This window comes from Furipterus horrens, unplaced genomic scaffold, assembly GCF_987537825.1.
Source record: "Furipterus horrens unplaced genomic scaffold, mFurHor1.1.pri manual_scaffold_3, whole genome shotgun sequence".
NCBI classification, from domain to species: domain Eukaryota; kingdom Metazoa; phylum Chordata; class Mammalia; order Chiroptera; family Furipteridae; genus Furipterus; species Furipterus horrens.
The window spans coordinates 63521078-63548388 of record NW_028327173.1 but is presented as its reverse complement, the minus strand read 5'-3'; the positions used below and the strand labels follow the sequence as shown (position 1 = coordinate 63548388).

The window sequence follows — 27311 nt, the reverse complement described above, 5'->3', positions numbered from 1 at the left end:
TGGGTGTTGGCATTCACCGGGGCCCAGAACACGTGCTTTAACGTAGCCACGACCCCCCATCCCCCACGGGGCCCCGAGGCCTGCCAGCGTGAGGCGGGGCGGGGAGCAGAGCCCGCCGGGTGAACCACGGGGCGTAACAGGTGCCGCAGCCGCAGCTGCGCCAGCATCCCGCTCGGCCCTAGGGATAAGGTTTTCTTTTTCAACGGGTTTTTTGGAGGTGGGGAGGAGACTCCGGGGCCCCCACCGGACCAATGCAAGCCGTGGTTATTCATTGCCTAGCAACTAGTGGAGCCAATGGGAGGAGGTCGGGCCTGCGGCGCCGGCGACGCGGGGGCGGGGTGGGAACCTTGCGAACCTGCCGAGGCGGGGAGGTGACTGTGAGAGGCGGAGCAGAGCCAGGCTCTGGACCTGGAAGGCGGGAGCCGGAGGCGGGGGCGGGGCCGCAGGCCCAGGGCGCTGCGTTCCGCGCGCCTTTCGGGGCCCTCGGGGCTGCGCGATTTTGACTAGGACGCCTTGCGGTGTCTCCCCTCGGCTCCCGGGGACCGTGACGGTGAGAGCCTAGCCCCACGGCGGGGACAGTGACGCGCCCTGCTGGGGAGGGGCGACGGCACCGGTGGGACCAAGGGGCAGACCAGCCGGGGTGGGCACGGGCGGAGAGCGTTGGAGGGGGTGGAGCGCGGAGGTGAGGGTCGGCACCTGGCTGGGCGCCCCGCTTCTCAGCGAGAGGCTCTACCCGGCCGTTCGGGCCGTTGGAGGCTGGTGAGCTTTGACCTCTCCGGCCGCGCCCGAAGGTGGATGTGGGAGGTAAGTGCCAGCTCGGGGACCGCTCCCGCTGGCGGTCGCAGCGCTGTGCCTACGGGAGGGCTCTCGCCCAGGGAGCCTTAAACCCTCTACTGGATCGAGAGAGGGTGGCGTCTGACTTGGAATGGGGAGCGGCGCGGAGACGTGGGGGAAGAGGGGCTGGTCCATTTGGGGCTGCGGTGTCTTAGCGGAGGCTGCGGAGCGTGCGGGCTTCGGCATTTGTTAGAGCAATCCGCGAGCGTTGTCGTCAGAATGAGCTACTGGGGTGTCCCGTGGCCGCTGCCGAGGAAGAGAACCCCGATGATAGTTACATGTCTAGGGGAAACATTTACATCACCTAAGGGGCACGCATGTGCGAGGATATTTCCACGTAGAATTTTATAGTATAGTACAGTCAACTGAATTATGAGCTCCCTGCCCCCTTTTGAGCCTATGTTGCTCACCCAGTTATGCAAGTCACTTGGGCCCAGGAAATAGAATCCGCTAAATAATTTGTTCTCAGCACGTGTGACACAGGAATCTTTAGGTTATTACCCCACTTCAGGGTCTGTAGTAATGAGTGCTAAATTATCATTACTTCAAACGCTGATATAGTGCTTGCTTAATCTGAGCGAATTGAGGTTTCCTTGTTCTGGACTCCATGATGGGGTGAGGATTGAAAGAGGCACTCCTCAAAGAATGGTTCAGACGTGTAAGGGAGGGGGGGGGGGTCCTGGAATTTGAAAATGCTGGGCTTCCCTAACAATTGAGATTGGAGTCTAGGTCTAGATTTGGCTGGGAGTGATGGGTGCCTTGGAATCCTGCACGACTGAGGAGGGATTGGTTTACGGTTGAGATAGGAGAAAATTCTGGCAGCCTTGACCCTGACCTGAAAAAGTAGGTATGACTTAACACATTTAGGAGACTGAATAAAATATGAAAAGAATGGGAGATCTGGAGAGAGAACAAAATGCTTTTACAGTTAAAATTTAGGTCAAGCTATCTTGAAATTTAGAGGATAGATTATGAACTTGGAGTCAGGCAGCAAAATTTCATCCATCCAGTCCTAACTATTTTAACCTACAGGCCTAGGAAGCTTAGATTAGTCATTCAAACTAAGCAAGTAAAATTACTGATTTCAGTGGAAATACTTGACCCTGTATTCTGTCTTCTGTCAGTGAAAGTTTCTCAAAATGGTTCTTTTGGAAAGAGGATGAAGAAACTGGTAGTTAAATTAAGGCTGTATTAGTGACTTGCTGGGTCTTTTCAGCCAAGTCATTTTACACCCTGCCTTCTCTTCTCTTTCCCCCATGTACAAAGAAGATAATAAAGCCCTAGGGTTAAGTAACATGAGTGAAGCAAGCTTGAAGATAACTGCAAGGTCTTAGTTATTCTATGATGAAATGTGAAGATCTCATAACACATTGCGCCTTATGACAAGACTTGTGAAAGCATCTTATGTTCCAAACACTCTGGGGTGGTATATAAGAAAACTAAAATGTTATTGTTCAGATGACTTGCCAAGGGCCTCAAGGCCAACACGAAATCAGATTATATTCTTCGCCTGTCCAGAATCCTGACATAGCTGCTCTTTGACAAAGCTGGCTATGACACAGGGTTTATAAAGGGAGACAACTGAGTATCTTCTATGTAATATGCACCTAGAGATAAAGAAATGAGGAAGACGCTGCCCCAGAATTGTGTGATTTTAATTTAGTTCCCATGCTTAAATTGGAGCAGTTCCAAAGCTTTTGAAGTAATGTTTTTCCCTATCATTTATCAGTGAACATATAAGCCTTATCGGTTTGATCAGGTTACAGAGAGGCTTTGGTACTCTGGGTCTGTTTTGCGTCTTTCGTGATGGTGATCATGATTAGCTGCTAATGAAGGTCCAAGATATCTTGAATTCACGAACTTAAGGATTGAGATAGAATAGAAAAGTGCACCACTCATTATTGATAATGGAAAACTACCTAAAATTTTTACTTTTGATAGTCAATATTATATAGTACCAGCAGATTTAGTAAATTGTGCTTTAATAATTTATTCTTTTAATAAATATTAAATATTTACCAAACCCTTTACTTGCCAGACCTAAGCCTGAAAATGATGACTGTTGCCTTGTGGAGTTTCCTTTAGGAAATTTATGGTATAGTAAGGGAGAGAGCTAAAATAGAAAATAAAAAATGCAAGTATGGGAAGGCTTTAGAAAAGAGAATTCCATCTTTGTCCTGACGGAGGGGAGGGGATGGTGGTGGTGTTCACCTGTTGAACACATAGTGGCATGTTCTGTGCAATGTTCCTTTGGGGAAGTACAGGCGGTTTGGTAGTTAGAGCCAGGTGGGGTGGGTTAGTGATAAGCTTGGAAAATGACCTTTGACCAGTAGGTGATAGGGAATCTTTAAAAGGTTTTATCCAGGGGAATGATATTATATTTGATTTTTACCTTAGAAATATGTCCACCAAAATCAGTAGTTTGAGTGATCCAGAACTGTTCTGAACATAAACAATCTCAGTAATATTTGAGAGACAACAGCCCTACACAGCAATTAAAAACTTTAAAATATTTTATTGAAGTCCCCAGAAACTTTTAAAAAGGTGAAAATGTTTATTCATGTAACCAACCTTTATTGAGTATCCTTTTTCTTTGTTTTTTATTTTTTAATTTTTTATTGAGTTATAAGTGACATAACATTTCAGGTGCAACACAATGATTCAATATTTGTATATATTGTGAAATGATCACCACAGGTAGTCTAGTATCTTCTATTTTTAAGATGGGGGAATAGAGATGCAAGGATAAATAAAATACAGCCCCATTTTCAAGCAACTTGACATTCAATTGCAGAGGTAACACAGGTATAATGCAGTACAGTATCTTAGTGTAATAAGAGGCATAAAAATGTCAGGTCCTAGCAATGCAGGATTCTGAGATGAGAGAAGACAGAAATTCAAATTAAAAATAGTTCTTAAGTAGAAATCAAACTCAGCCAGTTTAACAGTCAATGTAATCTTAACTAACATTTACAGTTCTCATCTGTTAACCCTTACTTTATACACTGCTCTCCCCCCCTCTTAACTCTTTTGAGTGAAATTTTTGGTTTGATCACCATACTACTTAGCTGCTATGGGACCTTGAACCAGTTACTAGTTGCCCTTATCTTCTCTTGTGTCTTGGTTGTCTCATTTGTGCATTAGGGATATTAATACCTACTTCATGGGGTTGTGATGATTAAATAAGAAAATATGTTAGTATCCAGAACAGTGCCTGGGAAAATAGCTTACATTCACTGAGTACTCAGTATTTCTCTTTGATATAGAATGCTGTAATTGAATAAGGACTAACTTAAGGAGAGGATCTCATTTTTAGTCACCAGTGGATCTATCCATGAGCATCTGATAAAGCCTCTACATTCAAAGAAGCCAAATACATTCTGTTAAACTAAGCTTTGCTTATTCTCCTTTTATTATTTGCTGGTCACTTCTCTGAAATCCGATTTCCATTTTTATGACTTGCTAATCACCAAATTCAACATAGTTATCTATTTAGACCTCACCCTTTCTATGGCATTTGTTGCTGTTCATCACACTCTGCTTTGAAACTTCTCTTCCCTTGGCTTTCCTAAAGCCTGTCCACACCACTGTTTCTATCTCACATCTAGGTCACCTTCACTCACCTGATATATGTTGATGTCCTTTAGGGGCTCTTTTTGCTTCCCCATTTTTTATGGTACGGGGGCAACTACCACATAGGTGCTAAATTAGCCTTGATATCATTTGACCTTCAGGCCCTAGAGTTTATCCCCCTTTGAATGTCTCCTGACAGCATCTCTAAACCCAGTGAATTCTACACTAAGCTCATTATCTCCACACTTAACCAAACCCAGTTTTATTAACCTTACTTCTCTATTCTCTTCTTCTAAGTGACAATATTTTCTGTCTGGTACCAGAGACAAATTTTTGCATGAAGAATAAATGCCTGCCTTTTTTATACTTGTCACCATGTTTATTATTTCAGCTCTTGAAGTATTTACCTGTCCTTTGCTATCCTCATTGTCCCTGGCTAAATCGACCAGCTAGTTCCTGATCATCAGCTGCCTGGTTTGCTATAATAATTTTGTGCTGGGCCTGCTGAAAATGGAGCCCATTTTGGAAACATTAAGATAGGAGAAACTTCCAGCCAAGATGGAGGCATACGTAGACATGCTACATCTCTCTCCACAACTAAGGGAATACAGCTACCTCAAAATTAGAGAACCAGAAGTTCCAGAAAATCGAGCTGCATGGAAGTTCAACAAACGAAGATAAAAAGGAGAAATACTCATCCAGACAGGTGCAATAGCTCTACCTAAGACACAGAGGCAGACAAACACAGGAGTCTCTCAAGTTGAGGAGACAGAGAAGTATGGCGTAAAAGAGAGAATAGATCGAGGTTCCAGTGGGAGAACTAAGCGAAGAGGAGATAGCCAGCCTAACAGATGAGGAGATAGCCAACCTAACAGATGTAGAATTGAAAACACTGGTGATAAAGATGCTCACAGGCTTGACAGATATGCTTAAGTACAGCAGACACATAAGGGAAGAAGTGAAGGTTATGCTAAATGAAACAAAGGAAAATTCACACAAAACCAATGGTGAAGGGAAGGAAACCAGGGTTCAAATCAATGATTTGGAACATAAGGAAGAAAAAAACGGTCAACCAGTACAGAACGAGGAAACAAGAATTGAAAAAAATGAGGAGAGGCTTAGGAACCTCTGGGACCACTTTAAACATGTCAACATCCGAATCATAGGGGTGCCAGAAGGAGAAGAGGAAGAGCAAGAAATTGAAAGCTTATGTAAAAAAATAATGAAGGAAAACTTCCCAAATTTGGCGAAGGAAATAGACACACAAGTCCAGGAAGCACAAAGAGTCCCAAACAAGCTAGACCTAAAGAGGACCACACCAAGACACATCGTAATTAAAATGCCTAAGGTTCAAGATAAAGAGAGAATCTTAAAAGCAGCAAGGGATAAGCAGAGAGTTATCTACAAAGGGGTTCCTATAAGACTATCAGCTGATTTCTCAAAAGAAACTTTGCAGGCAAGAAGGGACTGGCAAGAAGTTGTCAATGTGATGAAAAGCAAGGACCTACAACCAAGATTATATCCCGCAAAGCTATCATTTAGAATGGAAGGGCAGGTGAAGTGCTTCCCAGACAAGGTAAAGCTGAAGGAGTTCATCATCACCAAGCCATTATTATATGAAATGTTAAAGGGACTTATTTAAGAAAAAGAAGATCAAAACTATGAACATTAAAATGGCAACAAGCTCACAACTATCAACAACTGAATCTAAAAAGTAAAATCCAACTAAGCAAACCAGAATAGGAACAGAATCATAAATATGGGGATCATTTGGAGGGTTATCAGCTGGGAGGGGGAAGGAGGAGAAATGGGGAAATGGTGCAGGGATTAAGAATAATAATTGTTTGGTACAAAACAGACAGGGGGAAGTTAAGAATAATATGAGAAAGGGTGAAGCCAAAGTATTTATATGCATGACCCATAGGCATGAACTAAGGGGGGTACTGGATGGAGGGGAGCAAAGGGAAAAAGAATTAGAACTACTGTAACAACATAATCAATAAAATATACTTAAAAAAAAGAAAATGAAACAATAAAAATAGGAGACTGCTAGAATATTGTTCTAAAAGAGTAGTAGAACTACATATGATTTTAAAATCATATAGAGAGTTTGAGTGGCCAGTTGATACTATAGCCAAGATGAGTACCAGCCATTGCATTTACTTATTACCTGAGAGTTAGTAGTTTAGGTTATAAAAGGTCCCAGTCTTGGATTAGTCAGTCTGTTGCCATGTGGTTGTACTCTGGTGATTGTGCTTTCCTAGCTAAAAGGTGGCACCTTCAACATTACTCTTTATTCTGTCTCCAAGTTTTAGAAATATCCTACATGGGATCTAGAATATAAAAGTGAAAACATTTTGGAAATCATCAGTAAATAAAAAACATCATCAGCTATGTTATTTTATAACAAGGAGATGGGCTTAGATAATTTATATCACTTGCTCTGGATACTTGCTCAGTGTCAGGAGGAGGCAGAGTCTGTGAGGCTTTGAAATCATAAATACCTAGTTTTTATTCTTACCTTCCAGATTAAATAGCTGGGTTTTTATACCTGCCTTCATGGTTTGTAACTGGATAAGTTAACCAATCTCTTTGAGCCTCAATAAAATAGTGTTGTATCTACTTCTTACTAGGCCATTGTAAGGGTAAATGACAGCTGATGAGCCACATCTTCAGTAGAGGCTCAGGGCAGTCGTTCTTCTCTCCTACAGTTCCACACAGTTAGCTAGCACAGGAGTTCTTAACTTCCTGTCCATGGATCCTTTGCATATTTGTGGATGCCTTATGGATCCTCTGAAACTAGCCCAAATTGCCTGTTTCAATATAATAATACTTTTAAGGACAAAGGGTTATTGGTTTTGGTTTCTGTGACCCAAAACAATTTAACCCTTGAGTTGGCAGTTGGCAGGCCTAGGACCCAGGGCTCTTGGTGTCTCATAGCCAGACTGGATAGAATTTAGAGTTGCTTGAAATATTTGAGGGACAGTATATATTTTAAAAATATTTTAAAGGGCCTTAGGTACAAACAATCAGATTAGTTATATTCTTTGGCTCATGACACAGTCTCATAATTGGTTCATTTATTTATTTAGTTTTAATAATATAATAGGCACCACCTAACGTAAAGCAAAGACCTTTGGCAGAACTTCTAAATAACCATATGGGCTCCTCTGTCCCTTTTTCCTACTTGTCTCACCTACTTGTCTCAGCAACTATTTACTGAGTCCTGTATTCATTATTTCCTTGGTATCTTTTAAAATATAGTTTTATTGGATCTTTTAAGTTTTTCATACATACTGTACAACTAGAAACTATTTATTACATGCCCTATCTTTTGAGATGTTTTTCACTTTGTAATGCTGAAATTTATCCACTTAAAATTATATTGTTGAGGTTCACATATTTTATGTCACTGAAGTGTTCTGATGGCTGCATGACATTCCATTTTGCAGAAATGCCACAATCTGTGCATTTTCCTGTTGATGGGTGTGAGGGTTGCTATCGTTAGGAGGGCTGCTGCTTATGTTCATGCCTGGCTACACAGGCAAGAGTTTTTCTTGGATTTATGCCTAGCAGTGGACTGGCCAGGTTGTAGTTTCGTGAGAAGGATACATGGATTTCAGCTGTCATACTGTTTGTTTTTCATAGGTTCTCTCCACCCTCCTGTGTTGAGTAAGCCTTAGCCAGTTCCCTAGGACCGTTATTTTCAACCTTTATATAGTACTTTGGAACACTTACATTTTGGAATACATTCTTTGGCACCCTTAGAAAAGAATACCTTTTTGGCATTCTGTAATCTAAACTGCATAAAGAGAATGCTAACATATACCAAACCAATTCTATACACTACAGCCATGTTCTCAAACTTTATGCATCAGAATCACATGAAGGATCTGTTAAAACTGATTTCTGGGTTCCACCCCTAGACTTTCTGAATCTGTAGATCTGAAGTGGGGCTTGAGAATTTGTACTTTTAGTACGTTCCTAGGTGCTGGTGATGCTGGTAGTATGGAACCACAATTTGAGAATTATAGCCAATGACTGAATTTCGGCTGAACATTGAAATAAATATTACAGATGACTACACTATTACAGAACAAATTCATGAATAATGTTTAGTTTCTTTGCTATTTCCATTGTCTTTAGTAGATTTTGTTACCTATTAATTATTTTAGGAATGAAATACCAATAAAGGTAATTGCTTTTTATTTTATTTGGACTTCTTAGCTGACTCTTAATCCTCGTGTAAGGATATGATTGCTGCCATTCCTACCCCTACACTGGAAGAATTTGAACTTGGTATACTGTCTGTAAATTGTCACACTCTTGATTCATACACTAAATCACCTTTCTGCTTCTCTAAGCTGGCACCAGTCAAGATCTGGGTGAAAGCCCTTCTAAGTTGCAGCATGGCTAAAGTGTTGATTCTTGTTTATCATAATATTACAGTAGCATGCCTCACACTAATACGTCATTGAACTCTGTTGACATTTATTCAGCAAACTTTATTGGGTTCCTACCATGGGTCAAATATATCATAATAAAGCAGGGTACAAACAGTACAAAGGCAGGCATGCTGACCAGAAACTCAAGGTGTATGGAAGGAATTTAATGTAGCTTTCTACTCTCGAATGTTGCTTTCTAATCGCACATTCTGGGTTGGAGCTTCACTGAAATTGTGTTCCTCAACCCAAAGGGATGCACCTGAAATATGGTATCATGATTTGTGTCTTCACGCTATTTTGTGCAGTCTTTGTCCAGCTGGGAGATTTGATTTAATGAGTAGAGGTAGGAAATACTGCTTCCTGAGCCTCGCATTCCTGAAGCTGCAGCACATGATGGTTAAGAGAATGGGCTGCAGAGACTGGGATGGGAAATACACCCCAGTTCTGCCACTTGCCAGTTCTGGGACCTCGGGCAAATTACCTAATCCTTCTGTGCCTCAATATCCTTATTTTGTAAAAAAGAAATAATATAACACAGTGTGATTGTGAGGATTGATCTCATAATGTTGCAGAGCATTTAGAACAGCACTTAGAACGTGTTTGTTAAATCAGTCCCCTATATTCTAGGTGTACTCGGCTTAGGTTTTTACCCATTATCTCATTATATACCCACAACCGCCCTGCAAAGTAGGTAGTATCACCTGTTTTCCAGGTGAGGAAACTGGCTCAGAGAGACTTGGTCAGGATATGACCCCAGTCTGTCTGACGCAGGCCTGTTAGGCTTGCATTGTTTGCACTGGACTTTCCAGCTGTTAATTCTCATAGCCACAACTCAGCAAGGAGGCACATTTTGAGTTTTTGCCATTCAGATGTATTAAAATTTAATTTATGAAGAATTTATGTGGAATATAGCTATACTATTAAATTATGCCACTCATACGAAGTCATTTAGATTTTAAATTTGTAAAACGTAGATTTTCTAGAGGTTGAATTTTTATTGTGTTTCTATTCTGATATGCACATATGAATTGGGATTTTGTTTATGGTAGCTGAGGCATTTGTAATGGAATTAAAAATGATGTATAGCCTCCTTTGGAACAAAATTATAGTAGAAGGTTTTTAAATCATAATTTGGTTTTCGAGAGTAATAACATCTATTAAAGTATGCTGATAACTAAATTCTCAAGTTTTATGACTGAATTTCTAAGATAGGACTAATGTTTAAAGACTTGATTTTAACAATTTTGTTTTCTTCACCCAACAATTTAGTAGCTCTAACTGTGAGATTTTAAGAAAGACTTTAGTTACCTATTTGTGAAAAATTCTGTGCAGTATTTAGAAGCCCAGATGGTATAATGTTACCACATTCCTATATAATGAGAAGTTATTTTCTGACACTTGATTGAAGCTTGTTTTAGAATTCTCATTAGGTAGGCAATTGCGCCTTCTCAAGTTTGAATTCTAAGTGAACTTGAAAAGAATACTTAAAATAGTACAATATGAAGGAAATCTTGTAACCATGATACTACTTATGTTTCTGCTGAGCTCTCTGTCAGTGCATAGATGTGTTAGGAGAGGCCTGGGGGGTGAAGAGCAATACTTTACTCTAAAGGACTCACACCTTCCCATTGTTTCCATTGCTGTTTTCCTTTAACCACTTTGGCTTGCTGAAATGAACACATTAACTTACAATTAGTAATTTACTTGAGTATTCATTGATTATTCTGTCTATTAAAATGAGTGGGGAGAATACAGACATGTATAATTAGTGGTATTGAAAGACTAGCTGGGAAAGATGAAACGAGCTACCAAGTGTATGGAGGGCCTAGAGAATGGAGTTTTGTGGGTTGTGTGGAGGGAATGGTGGTGGCTGAGCTGGGCTTTATAGGAGCATTAACTTGTGGGAGGTGAAAGAAGAAAGCATAGGTGGGGAACACAGGTTGGAATGAGTGTGCCGTATTTGGAACTCAGTTCATTTATAAGCATTTACTGAGCACCTGCTATGCTTCAGAAATTGTTGGGTACAAAAATGAATAATTCTCTATCCTATAGAAGTTCATAAACTAGTGGGGGAAGCATATAACTATAATACCATGGAGATTAATTATAGTACTGGATGATATCATTGTCATAGACTTAATAGTTGCTTTTGTAGTTTATGGTATGACTTTAGCTATAGTTCAGTAAGAGACATGTAAATTAGGGAAGGAATTCAGAAATGTGTACGGGGTGGGCAAAAGTAGACTTACAGTTTATATGGAAAATAATGCAGTAAACAATAACATAGGAATAAACTGTTTCACGTACTCACAACTGCAAACCTACTTTTGCCTACCCTGTATATATATTTTAAAACTTTTACTAGTTATTTATTGCTGAGTAACAAATTACTCTAAAATCTAGAAGCTTTAAACAGAGAGGATTTATCTCCCGATTTCTGTTGATCAGGAATCTGGGCATGGCTTATCTGGTGCCTCTGGCTCAGGGTCCCTCACTAGGCTGCTTTCAAGGTATTGGCCAAGGTCCAGGCACCTCAAGGCTTGACTGGGGGAAGATTTACTTCCAGACTCACTTTTACAGCTCTAAGCAGGACTGAGGCCCTCACTGGCTGTTGACTAGAGACATCAGTTCCTTGCCACGTTGGCCTCTCATGGGATTGCTAACAACACGACAGCTTGCTTTCTCCAGAAACAGGGATCCAGGGGTAGCAAGTGAGAACTGACCCCAACCAGAAGCCAAAGTCTTTTTATAACCTAAATTTGGACATGAAATCCAATCAGTTCTGGTATATTCTGTTTGTTAGGAGCTAGTCATTCAATACACCCAACACTGAAGAATCAGAATAACCCAAAGGTATATCTATCAGGAAGCAGGAATAATTGAAGGCCATCTTAGAGTCTGCCTCTTCCAAAATCCTACAAATCCTACAAAATCCTAGAGACCCCCCTAAATCTTTGGGTAGAAGGAAGAGGGAGAACCAGTCAAGGAACTTTTCTGTTGGGGGTAAAAACAGGTATAATTAACCTGGACCATGAATGTTTTTGCTAAAAATCTATAAAGTTACTTTGGATGTTGTCTTATATTTATTCTGCTACAGAAAATGGTAAAATAAGTTATTCTGTCCTCAATAAACATTCTGTGTAACTGATCTCATTTCTGGGAATTGTTTTTATGCCTTTTCAAAGCAAAGCGTGTGTAAATGAGAGTCTGTCGTTTGTAACATAGCAGAGAAGTTTATAAGTGTGCCTGAAGTTTAAGTAGTAGATAAGTTTCTTTAAAATTGCGTGCTCTGAATGGAATAATTAAATTATGAGAACTCAGTTTTTTAAAGAAATGATGAAAATTTTTTATTATATTCTACTTTGAAGATAGATAGATTGGAATGTGCAGTGTCGAAAGTTTGAATTGGTGATAAAATAAAAAGAGCACAGTTTTGAAGACTGACATTTTTGTCCAAACTTCACAACCAATTAGCGATGAGTGGGTGAAAAAACTGTGGAACATGGAACAAACTGATAGTTGGGGAGCGAGGATCGAAGGAAGGGGAAGGGACTAGTCAAAAAACATTTATGAATGACCCATGGACATGGACAATGGAGAGGGGATTGACTGGATGAGAGGGGTGGGCTGAGTGGAGGGGGCAAAAGGGAAAAATTGGGACAACTGTAATAGAATAAACAATAAAAAATAAAAAGGACTTCAGGTAATGCCATTGACTTCCCTGAGCTCAAGTTTCCTGTCTATAATATAGATAAATATATATGAAAGAAAATTCTTTTGACATGAAAATGATAGATTTATGAAACTTAGTACAACTAGTACAACTATATTTTAGAAAGGGTACAACTATATTAAGTTAACATTTGTCATTGATTCCCTATTTTCTGTCAGGATTCTAACCTTGAAAATGCTACTAGATAATTCTTATGTTCTGCAAAATCACTTTACCCAGAACAAACCAGCGTCCCCATTTATTTTACACCTGAAGTATATGGCGTTGGTACTTTGGGAACCATAGCAATACAGAGGGAAGCCAAAGTAATTCTTCAGAAATAGTAAGATAACATTTTTTTCTGAAATGATTGCAATTTTACTGCAGTTAATAAGATTTTCTGTTATGAAGACTTACTGAAGTGTATGTTAAGTAATACTTGGGAAAAGGAAGTTTATTAGATGCCTGTGTACATGTTATCTACCAGTAAGGAAAAAAACTGTCTCTCTGAATAGGAGAAAGAATTTTTTTTTTTAACAGAGCAGGTATTTAATTAGGTTCTGGGCAAGAGGATAAAGCCCATTTGTAGAGCAAACACAGAGCATGGTAGCTCTGGAGCTGACAGACAGCTTTGATTTTTGGCAGAATTTGTGAGTCCTCAGCTTCCTGATCAACCTTGTGCTGCCCTGTAATCTCGTATTTTTCTTTTTCGAAGCTCTCCCGCTCCTGGTGTCTGGGCTTGCTTCTTTTTGATGTAAACAGCCGTGAGTTGTTTGGGGATCTTCACACACTGTCACGATGCCAAACTTCTGGTGTGTTCTGTGCAGAGGAACTCGATTGAGGGACAGAGGTCTAGTCGCAAGTAGCAGGCCACTGTTGAGCTGCTTCAGGGAAACCAGCCTCTTACCTCTATGACGCCCAGCGAGGATGAGCAGAATGGTCCCGGGAGCGACGCAGGCCCGCAGTTTTCTCGCATGTTGAGGGAAGGTTTCCTTGCTGTGGCTCAGCCGCTTTCGAGGAGCGTCTTCAGTTGGATAATATCTAGACATTTTGTGGCGTTTAACCATGCGGGTGTAATACACTCGTAACATCAATTGCATTAATATAAGTAATACGCTGCTATGAGACCTAGGAATCATCTGTGATTTCTCTTTTGCCTGTATTTTAATCCATCTGCAAGTCCCGAAATTTCTGTCTCCAGAACACATTGCTAATTTATCACACGTCTGCTTCCACGATTGGAACTTGAGTGTAATACTGGTCTTGTCTGAACTGTTGTAGTAGCCTAGTTCCTCTCAGCCTCCACTATTGCTCACCTATAATCTCCTCCGAGTGTAGAGTAGTGAGAGTGATCTTTTTAAAGCCTGAAAAGGAGGTCATGTTGCTTTCCTGCCAAAACTGCTTCAATAGTGTTTTATTGTAATTTAGAGAAAGTCCAACTGCCTACCATCTATCCTTGCTCACTGTGCCTCAAACTTACCGACGACGTTTTTCATACTTACCAAGTTCATTTCCATTGTGGGTCTTTGTACCTGCTGTTTCCTGTACCTGGGCTGTTCTGGTCATTGATCATCTTGTGGCTGACCCTTATTATCTTAGATCTCAGCTCAAATGTCAGCATCTCAATGCAGCCTTTCTTCACTAATCTAGATACCCTCACCCCAAATTACTCTCATGTTATTGTGTTTTATCTTCTTTATAGTTCTTATTACCCTCCTCATATTATGTTAATGTAATTTAAGTTTTTCTTATCTATTCCTGCCCCCACAAGATGTGCACTTCGTAAGAGCAGGGCCTCCCTGTGCCTAGAATAGTGTACTTGCCACATAGGAGTACGATTAAGTTATTGGATGAATGAAAATTTTCATCTCACTTTAACATTGTAGTGTGACTATTTCCCCACAGTCTTATATATTCAGAAAAGAGGTTGTGAACTCTTGATCCACAGTCCAGATCTGGCCTATTAAAAAGAGTTGTTTGAGGTATTACTTATACCAGGCAAATGTAAAAATCTTAAGTGTACAATTTGGTGAATCGCACTAATGTGTATACCTATATAAACACCTTCCAATCAAGATATAGAAGGCTCTTTCATATCTGCCCTCCTAGCCACTCCCTCTTTCCACAGGATAACTTGCATAGTTAATCTCTTTAATCGGTTTCTCACTTTAAAAATTGGGAGATTTCACACAGAAATCCAGAATTCCAACATCTCTTTAAAAATGTAAAGATGTAGGAACACAGGACCTACTCTCTCTTTGGCCATAATTTGTTGTGGCTGAGAAGCAGCTGTCTGAAGACTTGGCGTGTGTTCTCCAGTGTGCCTCCAGCTTTCACCTCTCCTCCTTCTGTCCCTGACCTTGAAGTCAAGTTCCAGTTGCCATTTATAGCTTCGTTGCATTTTTTATTCTGGAGAAATATTTGTTCAATTATTGCTATAAAAAATGCAAACATGCATGGCAGACTAAAAACGTTATTTACTTTAGTCTGTTTCTTTCATATGCATTTCTTGTCTTTTATGTATTTGTTAGCCACCCTAATTCTATTGGGTTGTCCAGAAAGTTTGTTTGGTTTTTCCGTAAGATGGATCTAGTAGTGCTTAGTTGACTGTAACTTCATTCAAAACAATTATGTGAGATTGTATTGTGACAGCTATCATATCAGTGTGCAGTTAAAAAAAAAAAAAAAAAGCTTATCAAGCCCTGGCTGCTGTGGCTCAGTGGATTGAGCGTCAGCCTGCGAACCAAGTGTCACTGGTTCAATTCCCAGTCAGGGCACATGACTAGGTTGCACATCAGGTCCCCAGTTGGGGGCGCAAGTGAGAGACAACCACACAGTGATGTTTCTCTCCCTCTCTTTCTCCTTTCCCCTGTCTCTAAAAATAAACAAATAAACAAACAAATAAATAAATTATTTAAAAAAACTTATCAAACTTGGTGAGTTTTTGTGTAGCCATTTTAATATTGAAGAAGGAAGAAAATATGCAACATTTTTGTTATATTATGCCTTATTATTTCAAGAAAGGTAAAAAGCCAACTGAAACGCAGAAGAAAAAGATTTGTGCAGTGTTTGGAGAATGTGCTGTGACTGATCAAATGTGTCAAAAGTGGTTTGCAAAGTGTCATGCTGGAGATTTGCTGGGCAATACTCCACCGTCAGATAGACAAGCTGAAGTTGATAGCGATAAAATTGAGACATTAATTGAGAACAATCAACATTATACCACGTGGGAGATAGTTATTGGTGAAGATAAAAAGTGTCTTTTATTCTATGGAAAAAAACATATGGACTTTTTGGCCAACCCAGTACTTGATTATGTTTAAAGGTCGCACAGGGTCCTATTTCATAAATATATCATTGATGCAAACAATCTCCTACTGTGAGACATATAAGTTATTCCTGTTTTTTTGATAATGTAAAGAAGAATAGATGAATCTTTGTACAAATCAGTATTTTATATGGACAAAATTTTAGAAATGGAATTTCTAGATTAAAATTATTTTTGTTTTTAAGAATTTTGATACATATTGTCAAATTGCTTGGTAGTAGTATAAGTTGATAATCTTTCTGGAGAGCAATGTGTGGGAGTATTCATTTCTCTATATCTATGTCAACACTGGGAGTTGTAATTAACAAGAAAAGTTTTGCTAATATATTTTGTAAAAACAAAAAATGGGAATGTTGGCCAAGATTTTTTCATCTTCTTACCTATGTAAATAATTACATTTTATTTGAAAGGATATAGACATATTTATTACTTAGTAGAATGCTGTACCTTGGATGTATATTGTGAGTTAAATCATGTATTTACCATGTACTTTGTATATGAAGTAATGTGAATACCTCAGTATAACTGGAGAAGCCTTTAACTTTGGTCCTTACACATACACAGCAATTATTATTGATTTCTGCCATGTTCTATATGTGTACATGAGCGGGAATAATGCAAAGTCCTGTTTTGAAGCACATAAAACTAATTTTTACACATTGGTTTTATATTTGCCTTTATATTTTTAATTAGATGCTGTAATTCTATGATTTGCTTTTTAAGGAGATGCCTACATAGAAGAGTGACAGCAACTGGACTAAATGTTTCCCTGCTGAACTGGTTCCTCAGGTATCCTGGCTCTGGCAATTGCTATGGGAGATTGGATGACTGTTACAGATCCAGGTCTGTTTTCAGGTAACTGAGTTTAAAATAATTGTAAGCTAAAGCAGTAATTTTAGAGGTGATTTTTTTCAGTGAAACTATAAAATAATTACCACAATATTGAAGATGTGACTAATGAGAGACAAATAATTGTAAAATATCCAATTTCCATCTTCAGTGAAATTATTAGGGAGAGCTAAGAATTATGTCATAATTAGTGGGGTTATATGTTTTGGATGGATGATAGATTACTTGATTGTTACTAGTTTTGAGGAAATTTTTATGCATTTGAAACAAATTCATTGACTACTTTACTTCAGTTCTCTGATATATTCCTTTAGTTGCATAAACTTTGAGTGCACAGACAAGTGATTTTTGTGTTATTTTTATAAATCTAAAGCACTATAAATTAAGGTAGCAAATTGTAGCTTAACATGCCTAGTAAGAGCATCACTTATAGTTGTATCTTTTTGGAAAAAAAGTATATAGTCTTCATACAAAACCCAACTTTGTCCTAATTTGAAAATACTTAAAACTATTTATATAATTCAAAATCTTTGATAATGGAGATTATGTTAACATAATGCATGCATTTTATAACTTATTTACATAAATGCCTTTTATTGATTCTTTCAGAAAGCAAAGATATCTGTCAATATACCTCAGAAGCAAAGATGTCTCCATCAAGTTTATACTCACAGCAAGTGCTATGTTCTTCAATACCTTTGTCAAAAAATGTGCACAGTTTTTTCAGTGCCTTCTGCACAGAAGAGAATATTGAACAGAGTATTTCATATCTTGATCAGGTAACTTCTTTTTTTTTTTTTTTTTTGTAAGAAGCAAGAGTATAAATCATGTTATGTAGTAGAACATATTATATTAAAGTTGTGAGAACACTTGTCATTACAAGTATGTTGTTGTATATTGGGCCACGGCCTGTATTAGATTTGTGGAGATCCTTGGTGATCACCTATCTAGATAGAAGGTAAATGTTGTTATGTGAAGGTGGGTGGCCTCCCGTCACCCCAAGGGCTCCTCCACGGAGTCCCACCCTCATTTTACTGATTTAGAAACTGGAGTGCCTTGCTCTTAGGGATTGCAGAGCAGAGGCAAAAGGAACCCAGTTCTCTCAATTCTTTGTCCTTTGGGATATTTACTGTTTTCTTAACTATCTCAGGATAGTTTTTTTCTTTCTCATAAAATATTTCTATCTTTTGTTTCTTTACCAAGTTGTCTGGTAACCAACTTTTAGGAAAACGTTTTTCTCCCACCAGGAATTGACTACTTTTGGTTTTCCTTCATTATATGAAGAATCCAAAGGTAAAGCAACAAAGAGAGAATTAAATATAGTTGCTGTTTTAAATTGTATGAATGAGCTACTTATACTTCAGCGGAAGAACCTCCTAGCTCAGGAAAATGTGGAAACACAAAATCTGAAACTGGGAAGTGATATGGACCATCTACAGAACTGCTACGCAAAACTTAAGGTAGAAATTACTTGTCATTCTGAATTTTAATGCCATTATTATGTAATTTGATACTATAAATTTTGGTTATATCAAATTTTAGAGTTAATTTTTAAGTTTTAGATTTTTTTGAATGGCTAAGTAAAAGTGAACTTAAAGTAACTTGTGCAAATCCATTATACTGTTTCCTAATATATATATTGACTACATTGATTGAATGAATTGTTTAGTGACTTGCTGAAACTGTAGAAAGTTAGATTAAGAAATATTTATATCTGAGGAAAGTAAATAAGGACTCCCCCACCCTATTCAATCTTGCTTAATAAAGCATATCCTTAATTTACAGAAGTCTTATTGTGAGCATCAGTCAATTCCAAGAAAAATATTCTAGAGGGCATCTAAGCCAAAGCTCAATAATGGAAGCAGGCCAGATTACTTCTAACTTGTAGAAACCTCTGGGGTTCTAGAGATAACGACAGAAGAATGCTTTTGCAAACTGGTTTCTTGCTCTGAACAAAGAAAATACTTTTCACAGGGCCATTGACCTCTACCTTAAAATATAGAACATTTGTTGCTGCTGGCTTCTGCTTGGCTTTCATTCATTCCTTTCTTTTACGTTTTCCTTAAAAACTTTTTTTAAAAAATTAATTGAGAATGAAATAAAAAATTCATTGAGAATGAAGGGGAAGAAGGTATTCGAAATCACATTATGGTGGGGACTTATATTATGATTGTATATTATGAAAGATGTAATAGAATCAATCCAAGGTAAATTTTTTTCTGAAGATACTGTTCTATTTGGGGTTTCCTTATTTGTAAAAATAAAAGCTATTGAATCTGCATACTCCCAGAGGATCAGCTTCCTTTCAGTTTTCACCTCTTGGTTCATGCCTCTGTACTTATTTTTCTTCCTCTATAACCCCCCACCCCTCACTCCCTCTAAGAACAGATAAGAATTTATAGAAAAAAAAAAACCAAACTTAATATCTTGACTCTGAGCTCTATTGGAGAATAATAGGATGTCAGTGTGTAATATTTGGAAATCCTCTAGTAGGGAGTGTACAATAAAGAAGTGGCCTGGAGTTGGCCTATATGTGAACACTGGGAGCATTTGGTAATTGATTTAGAGAAGCATCTTAGCTCCTTTGCAGTGCCTGCTCCTACTAGCCCCTATTGGCCTAGTGCTATTTTACATTGTCTTCTAGCTCATATACAGTATGTTTTCTCTTTAATATTTTTAGGTTTTTGTACATCCTATATGCCTAAGGGATCGAGATTATCCAACTATGCATCTTGGCACACTGGGGAACAGTAATGTGCTGGAGAGGGTAGATGGTACCCTCCAGGCTTATTAAATGGCTGCAAGTTGTGGATACTACTTTAACCTTAATCAGAGAGACCTATAAAAGGCCATGAATTAGACTGACCTAGAGTTGTAAACCCTAAACTAAGATTTAAAACTTTTTATATCTGGCCAGTATTGGCCAAGTGTCTTATAAGTAGCTGCTGAATAATTGATTACATAATGATATTTGTAATTTAGGGCTGCAGAGCCTTTCCTCTAAGAAGTGATCATTTATTAGGACTACCCAGAGCAGCAAGTGTTTTACAGGTTCCTTTCTAATTTAGAATTTGACCTGGGTCAAAATCAGGTATTTTGGGTCAACTGTGGTCACCAATGTGTGTTCAAAGGAAAAATTGTTGACCTGTCCTTGAAGAGTTTCTAGATCTAGCATATGATTCATTCAATTTGTTGAGCAAAAGTCATAGAGTATGTATTAGGCACTGGGTTTCCAAGATGAATGGAACCCAGTCCCTGCTTGCAAGGAGATTGTAGCCTAGTGAAAGAAGACATGTTGAACCATCATTATTTGTTTCACTAACCATTCTTGGTGTGGGTGGTAAGGAAAAAGCTTCACAGAGAGGTAACAGCACTTGATCTGAGATTTGAGGAATGAATAGAAATTTGCTAGTGTTTGAAAAATACATTCTAGGCAGAGCATATTACTTTCAGGGAATAGCATAGAGCTCTGTAGGGGTTGAAGTATATGATACATGATGAAAAGTGGTAAGCAGTGAGTCTGGTACCCAAGCCCCAGATGCTATGAAAGGCATTGTGCAGAAACCTGGAGGCACCAAGGAGTGTAAACGGGAGGAATGTACCATGTAAATATCAATCTGGCAATGGAGTGGAAAAATTCTAGGGGGAAGGTGTGGATTTGTATTTGAAATGGATGTGGGGGTGGGCTCAGAAATTCTGTTGGAAAGGACAACTGTCAACAGACCTTAGTAGTCACTCAGATATGGGAAGTTTTAGACTTGAACAAAGGTAGTGCCAAAGGAGATAGTAAGAGTGAGATATGAAGACAACTTAGGAGGTAGAATTTTATAAAAATTGAATTTGGGGAATAAGTCATGAATTTAAGATACCTTTCAAGTCTCTGACTTGAGCTTGCTGAGGATGGTGGTATGAGTCACTGAGATCAGCCACGCAGGAGGGCACTGTACAGATTTGCAGGAATGGTGTTGAGATCAGGTAGAGTGCTGATAATGACTCTGAGTGAATCTCTCATCTGACATATGTAGGACATGTCAGCTGACCCAGAGACTTTAAGTTCAGCCATACCAAATTGTCTGGCCTGATAGGAAATTTTAAATGAGAGGGTACCAGAATTTTTGACAACCTTAGAGTTATCCAAGTTATAGTCCTAAATTTTCTGTATCTTCTTGAGATCTGTTGTTACAGAGTTTGTGCAAGTCATTGTGTCAATTATGACATAACTTGAGTGGCTTTTATATTTTATAAAGATAAAGAGGATTTAAAAAATACTGTAGTGGTTTCATGCGTGCAATTTCTCTAGAACATGCAGAGTGAACTGAAGTGAACATCTTATTCCATGCTGATTCCACATTGCTGCCATTTCTTTCTGAGAAAAATCTTCATTTTACCCCCTGCAAGTGAGAATTGGTGTCACACTGTGGTCCCACCCTTTCTGATCTGAAGTGTCCCGCCTTGCTTGGTCAGCAGTCTTCTTCAGACTTAGCTTTGTCACTCTTGGCTCTTTCTCAGAGTGTGTTACAGAAAGGTTAAAAAATACTAAAAAAGAAAATTTAAAATCTCCAGTGACAACATCACTGGAAGAAGTGAAGAGCGTTTCGAGGGATCCACTTTCAAGTTCTTTTGAATATACATTAAAAATTTAGTAGTGTTTTTAAAATATTTTGTGTATGTCTAAACTTTAATTTTAGCAAACACATATTAGTATATGTAACTTGTTCTTACCAGTATTCTAAGAATTCATATGCTCTGAATCCTGTGTTAATTTAAATCAAAATTGCATATGAATGTTTTAGGAACAACTGGAAAACTCCAGGAGAGAAATGATTGGGCTTCAGGAAAGAGACAGACAGTTACAATGCAAGAACAGGAATTTGCATCAGTTACTGAAAAATGAAAAAGATGAGGTGAGTTGTCTCTTATTGCAGATAAAGTTTGAGTTTTTAAAACAAATAATCTGAGGTGACCATAAGAGCCACTTCACTTTAAAAAAGAAGGGGCAATTTATTCATCCTGTGTCAAATTGTATGATGGAGCTCTGTGTACCATATTATATCATATTTAACTGAGGTCAGGAAGCCTTCCCATAATCCCCTCTGCCAAGTGGGTCCATTTGGCTTAGTATATTTGTCCATAGATCATGACAATTTGTGTCCTCGACCCTCCGTCCTGCATGCACATGCACGATCACTTTTTCTCAGGCACGGGTGCTTTAAGTGCAGATCCGTTATTCTCTGCCATACCTGTACTTAATATCTGGCATGCCTCTTCTTGCACCATCTTAAATACTGACATTGTAAAGCCAGTCAAGGAATTAATTGATTTATTAAGCACAAGAGTTATTGTTTTAAAAAAAATTCACATTAAAAAATCTCATTTCTAAGGCTAAAGATATCATAATCCTAATCTCATTTCTGCTTTAGTGGTTTCTTAGCATTTGGACCTATAGAGTTAATGCATTTGAAATTATTTTTTAATTTATGCAAGAAGAAACCATTCTGTTTTTACTGCTCTGCAGTTTGATCCTTGACTCTGTGATAACTATAAATATAATAATTGATATATAATTTTAACTATAATTAAAGACTGATAGGGTAGTGTATTTCTTTAAGGACCTTGTATTGATTTAGACAGATTTGCTTTCCCAAATTTGGTTATTTAGTAGTATATTTCCAAGAGATTAATGAGGTATCTTAACTCCAAGGTTGCTTATACACTTCCTTGAGTTGTTTCTTAGAAAATTTTGGCTTAATCTGTAGATTACACTTAAGTGGTTTGAAAATAGTTCACCTTTAATAAGGATTAAGTTGAACATGGTCAACTCTAGCAGATATTAAGAATTCTTATGTAGAATAGAATTTAGTTCTTATAAGGACTGCCTGAGAAGCCATAGTAGAAATTAATGTCGACCACTAGTACCTGGCATGTAGTAGGTATTTAGCAAATGTTTGAACCGGATTCTGCCATTTGTACTTACTCTAATTTGAGAATTGTTTATGGTCAGAGAAAAATGAACCTGTTTAGCTGCTGCCATGTGCCATGACTAATTTGCCTTGTCACAGATTGATAAGGAACAAAGTGATTCAAGTTATTGATAAAGGGAAGTCACTACAAATGAGTGGATAAATTCTGCTTGTTTCAAATGAAGCTTTAATCACTTGAACACTTTCATAAATGAGTTTTTGGCTTCTAAGTGATCAAGAGTCTACATGTAGGGTGAAAGGTATAGATCAGTGATTTTCAACCTTTGTGCCACAAGAATTTTTAGAACAGTCAATACCTGACTGCTTAGTCAGGGGCACTGACCTCTTTTCCCTAAGATTGTCAAATTAAAAAATGACAACCGCTAACACAAAAATGGCCATCCAGTGTGAATGAATGAAAATTATACTTATTTTTTTGGTTAGATTGGCAAAAAAAGCTTTTAAAGGATATCCCCCAAATTATAATAATTAGTTTATGTGTGCCATGAGATGAAAAGGGTTAAAAATCACTGATGTAGAAGATAATTTAAAAAGCAACACTGGAAATTTCAGAATTAAAAATAAAAATTTAATGTGATTCATTTAAATAATATTTTAAAGAATGATTTCCAGTAGTTATGGAGAAGAATGAATAATTCCAGAATTCTAAAACTTTTATATGGGGAATTAAATGCTAAGACCTCTTTTCTCTTTTGAATTTGTGAATTTTAACTGGGTTTATCAATTCTAAAGGGACAGATTTGATAGAAGTTCTTTTTTCAGGTACAGAAATTACAAAATATCATTGCAAGTCGAGCTACTCAATATAACCATGATATGAAGAGAAAAGAACGTGAATATAATAAATTAAAGGAACGTTTACATCAACTTGTTATGAACAAGAAGGATAAAAAAATAGGTAAGAAGCAGCTGGCTAAGATAGAGCAAAGGAATAAATAAGCTAATACCATGCTAAGAAATAAATGTAAAAGCATTGACCACAGTGACTCCTAAGGTGTTATTTTCATACTTTATACTATTTTTAAAAGATGGTATGTATCCATATAAACTAGATACTGAGACTACTGGTGAGTGAAAAATAGTAATTTTGCTTTGCTTATTAGTTGCATATACAAATTGCATTTCTTGTTAACATGGTAGGTGTAGGATTAATCCATAGAGAAAAACTAAGGCAGTGGATGCTCTAATCTTCCATAATAAAGAACCAATAATATTAAAAATCAGGATCAGTTTCTGGTATCACTAGAGGTATGTTTCTGAGAAAATTGTTCATCAGACCAGTAATTTGTCAGTTTAAGTTCCTTTAAGTTGAGTTGTGCATTTTTGAAACAACTATTTGAAGGATGGACTATGAAAGTTATGCTTATATTTGTGTCTAAGGTGTATTTCTGTCTGGTATTCTTTTGAAAATTAACTTGTAACTTCTCCCAGGCATGTGTGTAATTTCAAGTAAATAGCATGGATTAAGAAGTAAGTCTACACGGACACAAAAGTAGATATGCAGATAGTTTTGCTCCCCTGGTAAGATCCAGGGAACAGGAAGTGTGTACATTTATTTATTGAAGTGTGGTTTCAAGTGGATGATAGGCTGTCCTGTAACCTCTATATCCAATCATACCCCTAAACTGTCTTTTTAAACTGAACCTGAACTTGCATACAACAGCTGATGAGCAGATGTTTCAAGCTGTCACATGGTGGGCTCCACCTGCTACCAGCGAGCAGTGTTGACCGCGTATCTGTCATGCCGTATAGCAGAGATGTGCAGCTATTCAAATATTTTATTTTAAAAATTATTGAAAAATGAAAGTGTAATAAGCAATTAAGACAAGGTTGAAAGTCTTTTGGTATTATGAGGTAAAAAAAATCTTAAATTGCACCTGGACACATTGGTTTTTAAGGTTGGTTAACCTTGTGTTCGTTAATGACGGAAATAAAATTAAAGAATGAAATGCTAGAAGTGTAAAATATATTGCCTAGTTAGAGAAGTTTGTTTAAAAGTTTACTCTGGTAACAGAGCTCTTTTTTTATGGGGGCGAGGGGTGGTCTGGCTTGTGTCACCTCGTCCAAACCCAGTTGGAAATGAGTTTCAGAGTGATTTTCTCAGCTCTAAAATCACAATAACTTACTCTCATCTTATTTCCTTCTCATGCCAACTGCTTCCATCTGCACCTGGTGCAGACAAGGCAATAACCAGACACAGGGCCTCAACTCCTTTACTGATGATGATGCTACGGGGCTCGGCAAACTACTTCTGTGAAGTTCAAATAGTAAACGTTTCTGGGTTTGTGGGATCCAAACTATTCATCTCTGCCACTGCAGCACAAAAATAGCTGTAGACAGTATAGAAACAAATGGTGTGGCTGTGTCCTAGTAAGACTTAATTTATAAAATCAGACAGCCAGCTTGCAGGCCTTAGTTTGCCAGCCCCTGGTGATAAAATTAATAATGATAATAAAATAACATTTATTAGGTACTTACTGTGCTTTAACAATTTCTTTTGCTCTTTACAACTTCTCTTTGGTTGATACTTTCGTTGTTACCTGTATTTCAATGAAGAGACAGGCTTAGCAGTTAAATAACTTGCCAAGACCTCAGTACTTGTCAATGATGGCACTATTAATTTCAAATCTGGCTGATTGAGCCCAAATATTAATCTGTATACTAGGTTGACTTACATCCCTGATATGTTATAGAGTGTATTAGGGTTTTAAACACTTAAATGTGTATGGTGAAAATTGGTTTTAATTTGTGTGTTCATATTTGTAGCTATGGAAGTTTTAAATTACGTGGGGAGAGCTGATGGAAAAAGAGGCTCTTGGAGGACTGGTAAAAGTGAAGCAAGGTAAGGTCCAATTTAAATTGATAAATTTAACCAGACTTTTCTTTCTGTACTGCATTTTCATACTGACAGTTTCTTTTTCAGGAATGAAGATGAAATGTATAAAATTCTCTTGAATGATTATGAATATCGTCAGAAACAAATCCTAATGGAAAATGCTGAACTTAAGAAGGTTCTTCAGCAAATGAAAAAGGAAATGATTTCTCTTCTTTCTCCCCAAAAGCAGAAACGTAGAGAAAGAGCAGATGATAGTCCAGGAACTGTAAGTAGCTCTTTCTTCTCTAATACAGTCTTCAGGTTGCTAATGAGAACAACTGGACACTAGAAGGTGTTCGCAGTGGGGACACTATTGATATTTTTGGACAGGACGCTCTGCTATGCTAACCCTAGTCATCTGTGAAAACCAAAAAAATGTCCCTATATGTTTTCAGACATGTCTTGGGAGATGATGGGGATTATTTTCTGAGGACTTAATCTGTGCTGAACACTTTTATAAGCATTGTGTCATTTCATTCTGATTATAACTTGATGCTATTGCTACTATAATTATCCCCATTTTGTAGATGAAGGCACCAGAGGCACGAGTTAGCTCACTATCACACATGGCAGAACTAGGATTTGAATCCAAGTCTGTCTCACTCCCGAGTTTGTGTTTTTAACTACTGTGCCAAATGGTCTTTAAATATTTTAAATATTGTTTACTTAAGCAGGCTCTACTTCTCAGAGAGTGAGACTTTTGTCAACTTTAGGAACCAAATAATCATTCAGTTCATAAATATATAGAGTGTATATTATGTTCTAGTCCCTGGAAAGAAAAAGCTAAAAGGATTTTGACTTTTTCCCCTGTCTTTGGGCTGCTATTACAAAGTACCATAGACTGGTTTATAAACAACAGAAACTTATTTCTCACAGTTCTGGAGCCTGGAAGTTCAAAATCGGGGTGCCAGCAGATTTGGTGCCTGGTGAGGGACCTCTTCTTCAATGCAGATTGCTGACTTGTTGTTGTGTTCTCACGTGTCGGAAAGAGAGCCAGAGGGCTCACTGCTCCCTCTGATAGAGGCAGTCATCCTGGTCATGATCCGATCACCTCCCAAAGGCCTCACTTCCTGATGCCGTTACACTGGGAGTTAGACTTTCATCATGTGCACTCCGAGAGAGTACAACTTTCAGTCCGTTGCATCCCTCAAGAAGCTCTTTTCGGGAGAGACAAATGTGTAGAGAAGTAATAATTCTATAATTGTTATAGGCTATAATAGGCTGGTGTAGCATGTAAAACAAAACAGTTTTATGGCAGTCAAGGAAGGCATCACAGAGCAAGTGACATCTGAGCTGGCTCTTTAAAAAACTGTAGGTGTCTGAGGTAGAAAGCATGGGCGAGCATTTGACGAAGGGAGAATAATATGTGCGAAGGTCTGAAAAAACAACTCATGTAATAGCGAAAAGTTCTTTTAACTTAATTGCTTTACATATAAGTTTAAATTCTGGATTCAAGGATTTGTGACTAAAATCTGAAAATAACAGTGTTGATAGAAAATGCTAATTACCAGCAAGTCACCAGAACTTGTTTTTTAAACCTATATTTGAGAACTGCAGGTATGCAGGTATCCCTCACTTTTTGGAAGTTCACTTTCATGAAAAAAACCTACATTAGTATGTGTTTTCATTAACAACAACAACAACAACAAAAAAAAACCGAAGAGGATTTTTACTTCTATGCTAATAGTAATTGCTTTTTTGTTTGGTGCCTTTT

The 27311-nt window shown here is 38.0% G+C and overlaps 1 protein-coding gene across 1 annotated transcript in view; it reads left to right on the top strand.

Moving 5' to 3' along the window:
• The first annotated feature begins 394 nt into the window (after positions 1-394).
• The window catches only part of SSX2IP (SSX family member 2 interacting protein), a 41705-nt gene continuing 14788 nt past the window's right edge, over positions 395-27311 (top strand). The window contains exons 1-8 of the mRNA XM_090271698.1: positions 395-550; positions 16616-16747; positions 17351-17520; positions 17989-18201; positions 21535-21645; positions 23485-23620; positions 25489-25564; positions 25646-25823. Coding sequence (XP_090127824.1) covers positions 16705-16747; positions 17351-17520; positions 17989-18201; positions 21535-21645; positions 23485-23620; positions 25489-25564; positions 25646-25823 — 927 coding nt within the window. The 5' untranslated portion in view covers positions 395-550; positions 16616-16704. The remainder of the gene's footprint in view (positions 551-16615; positions 16748-17350; positions 17521-17988; positions 18202-21534; positions 21646-23484; positions 23621-25488; positions 25565-25645; positions 25824-27311) is intronic.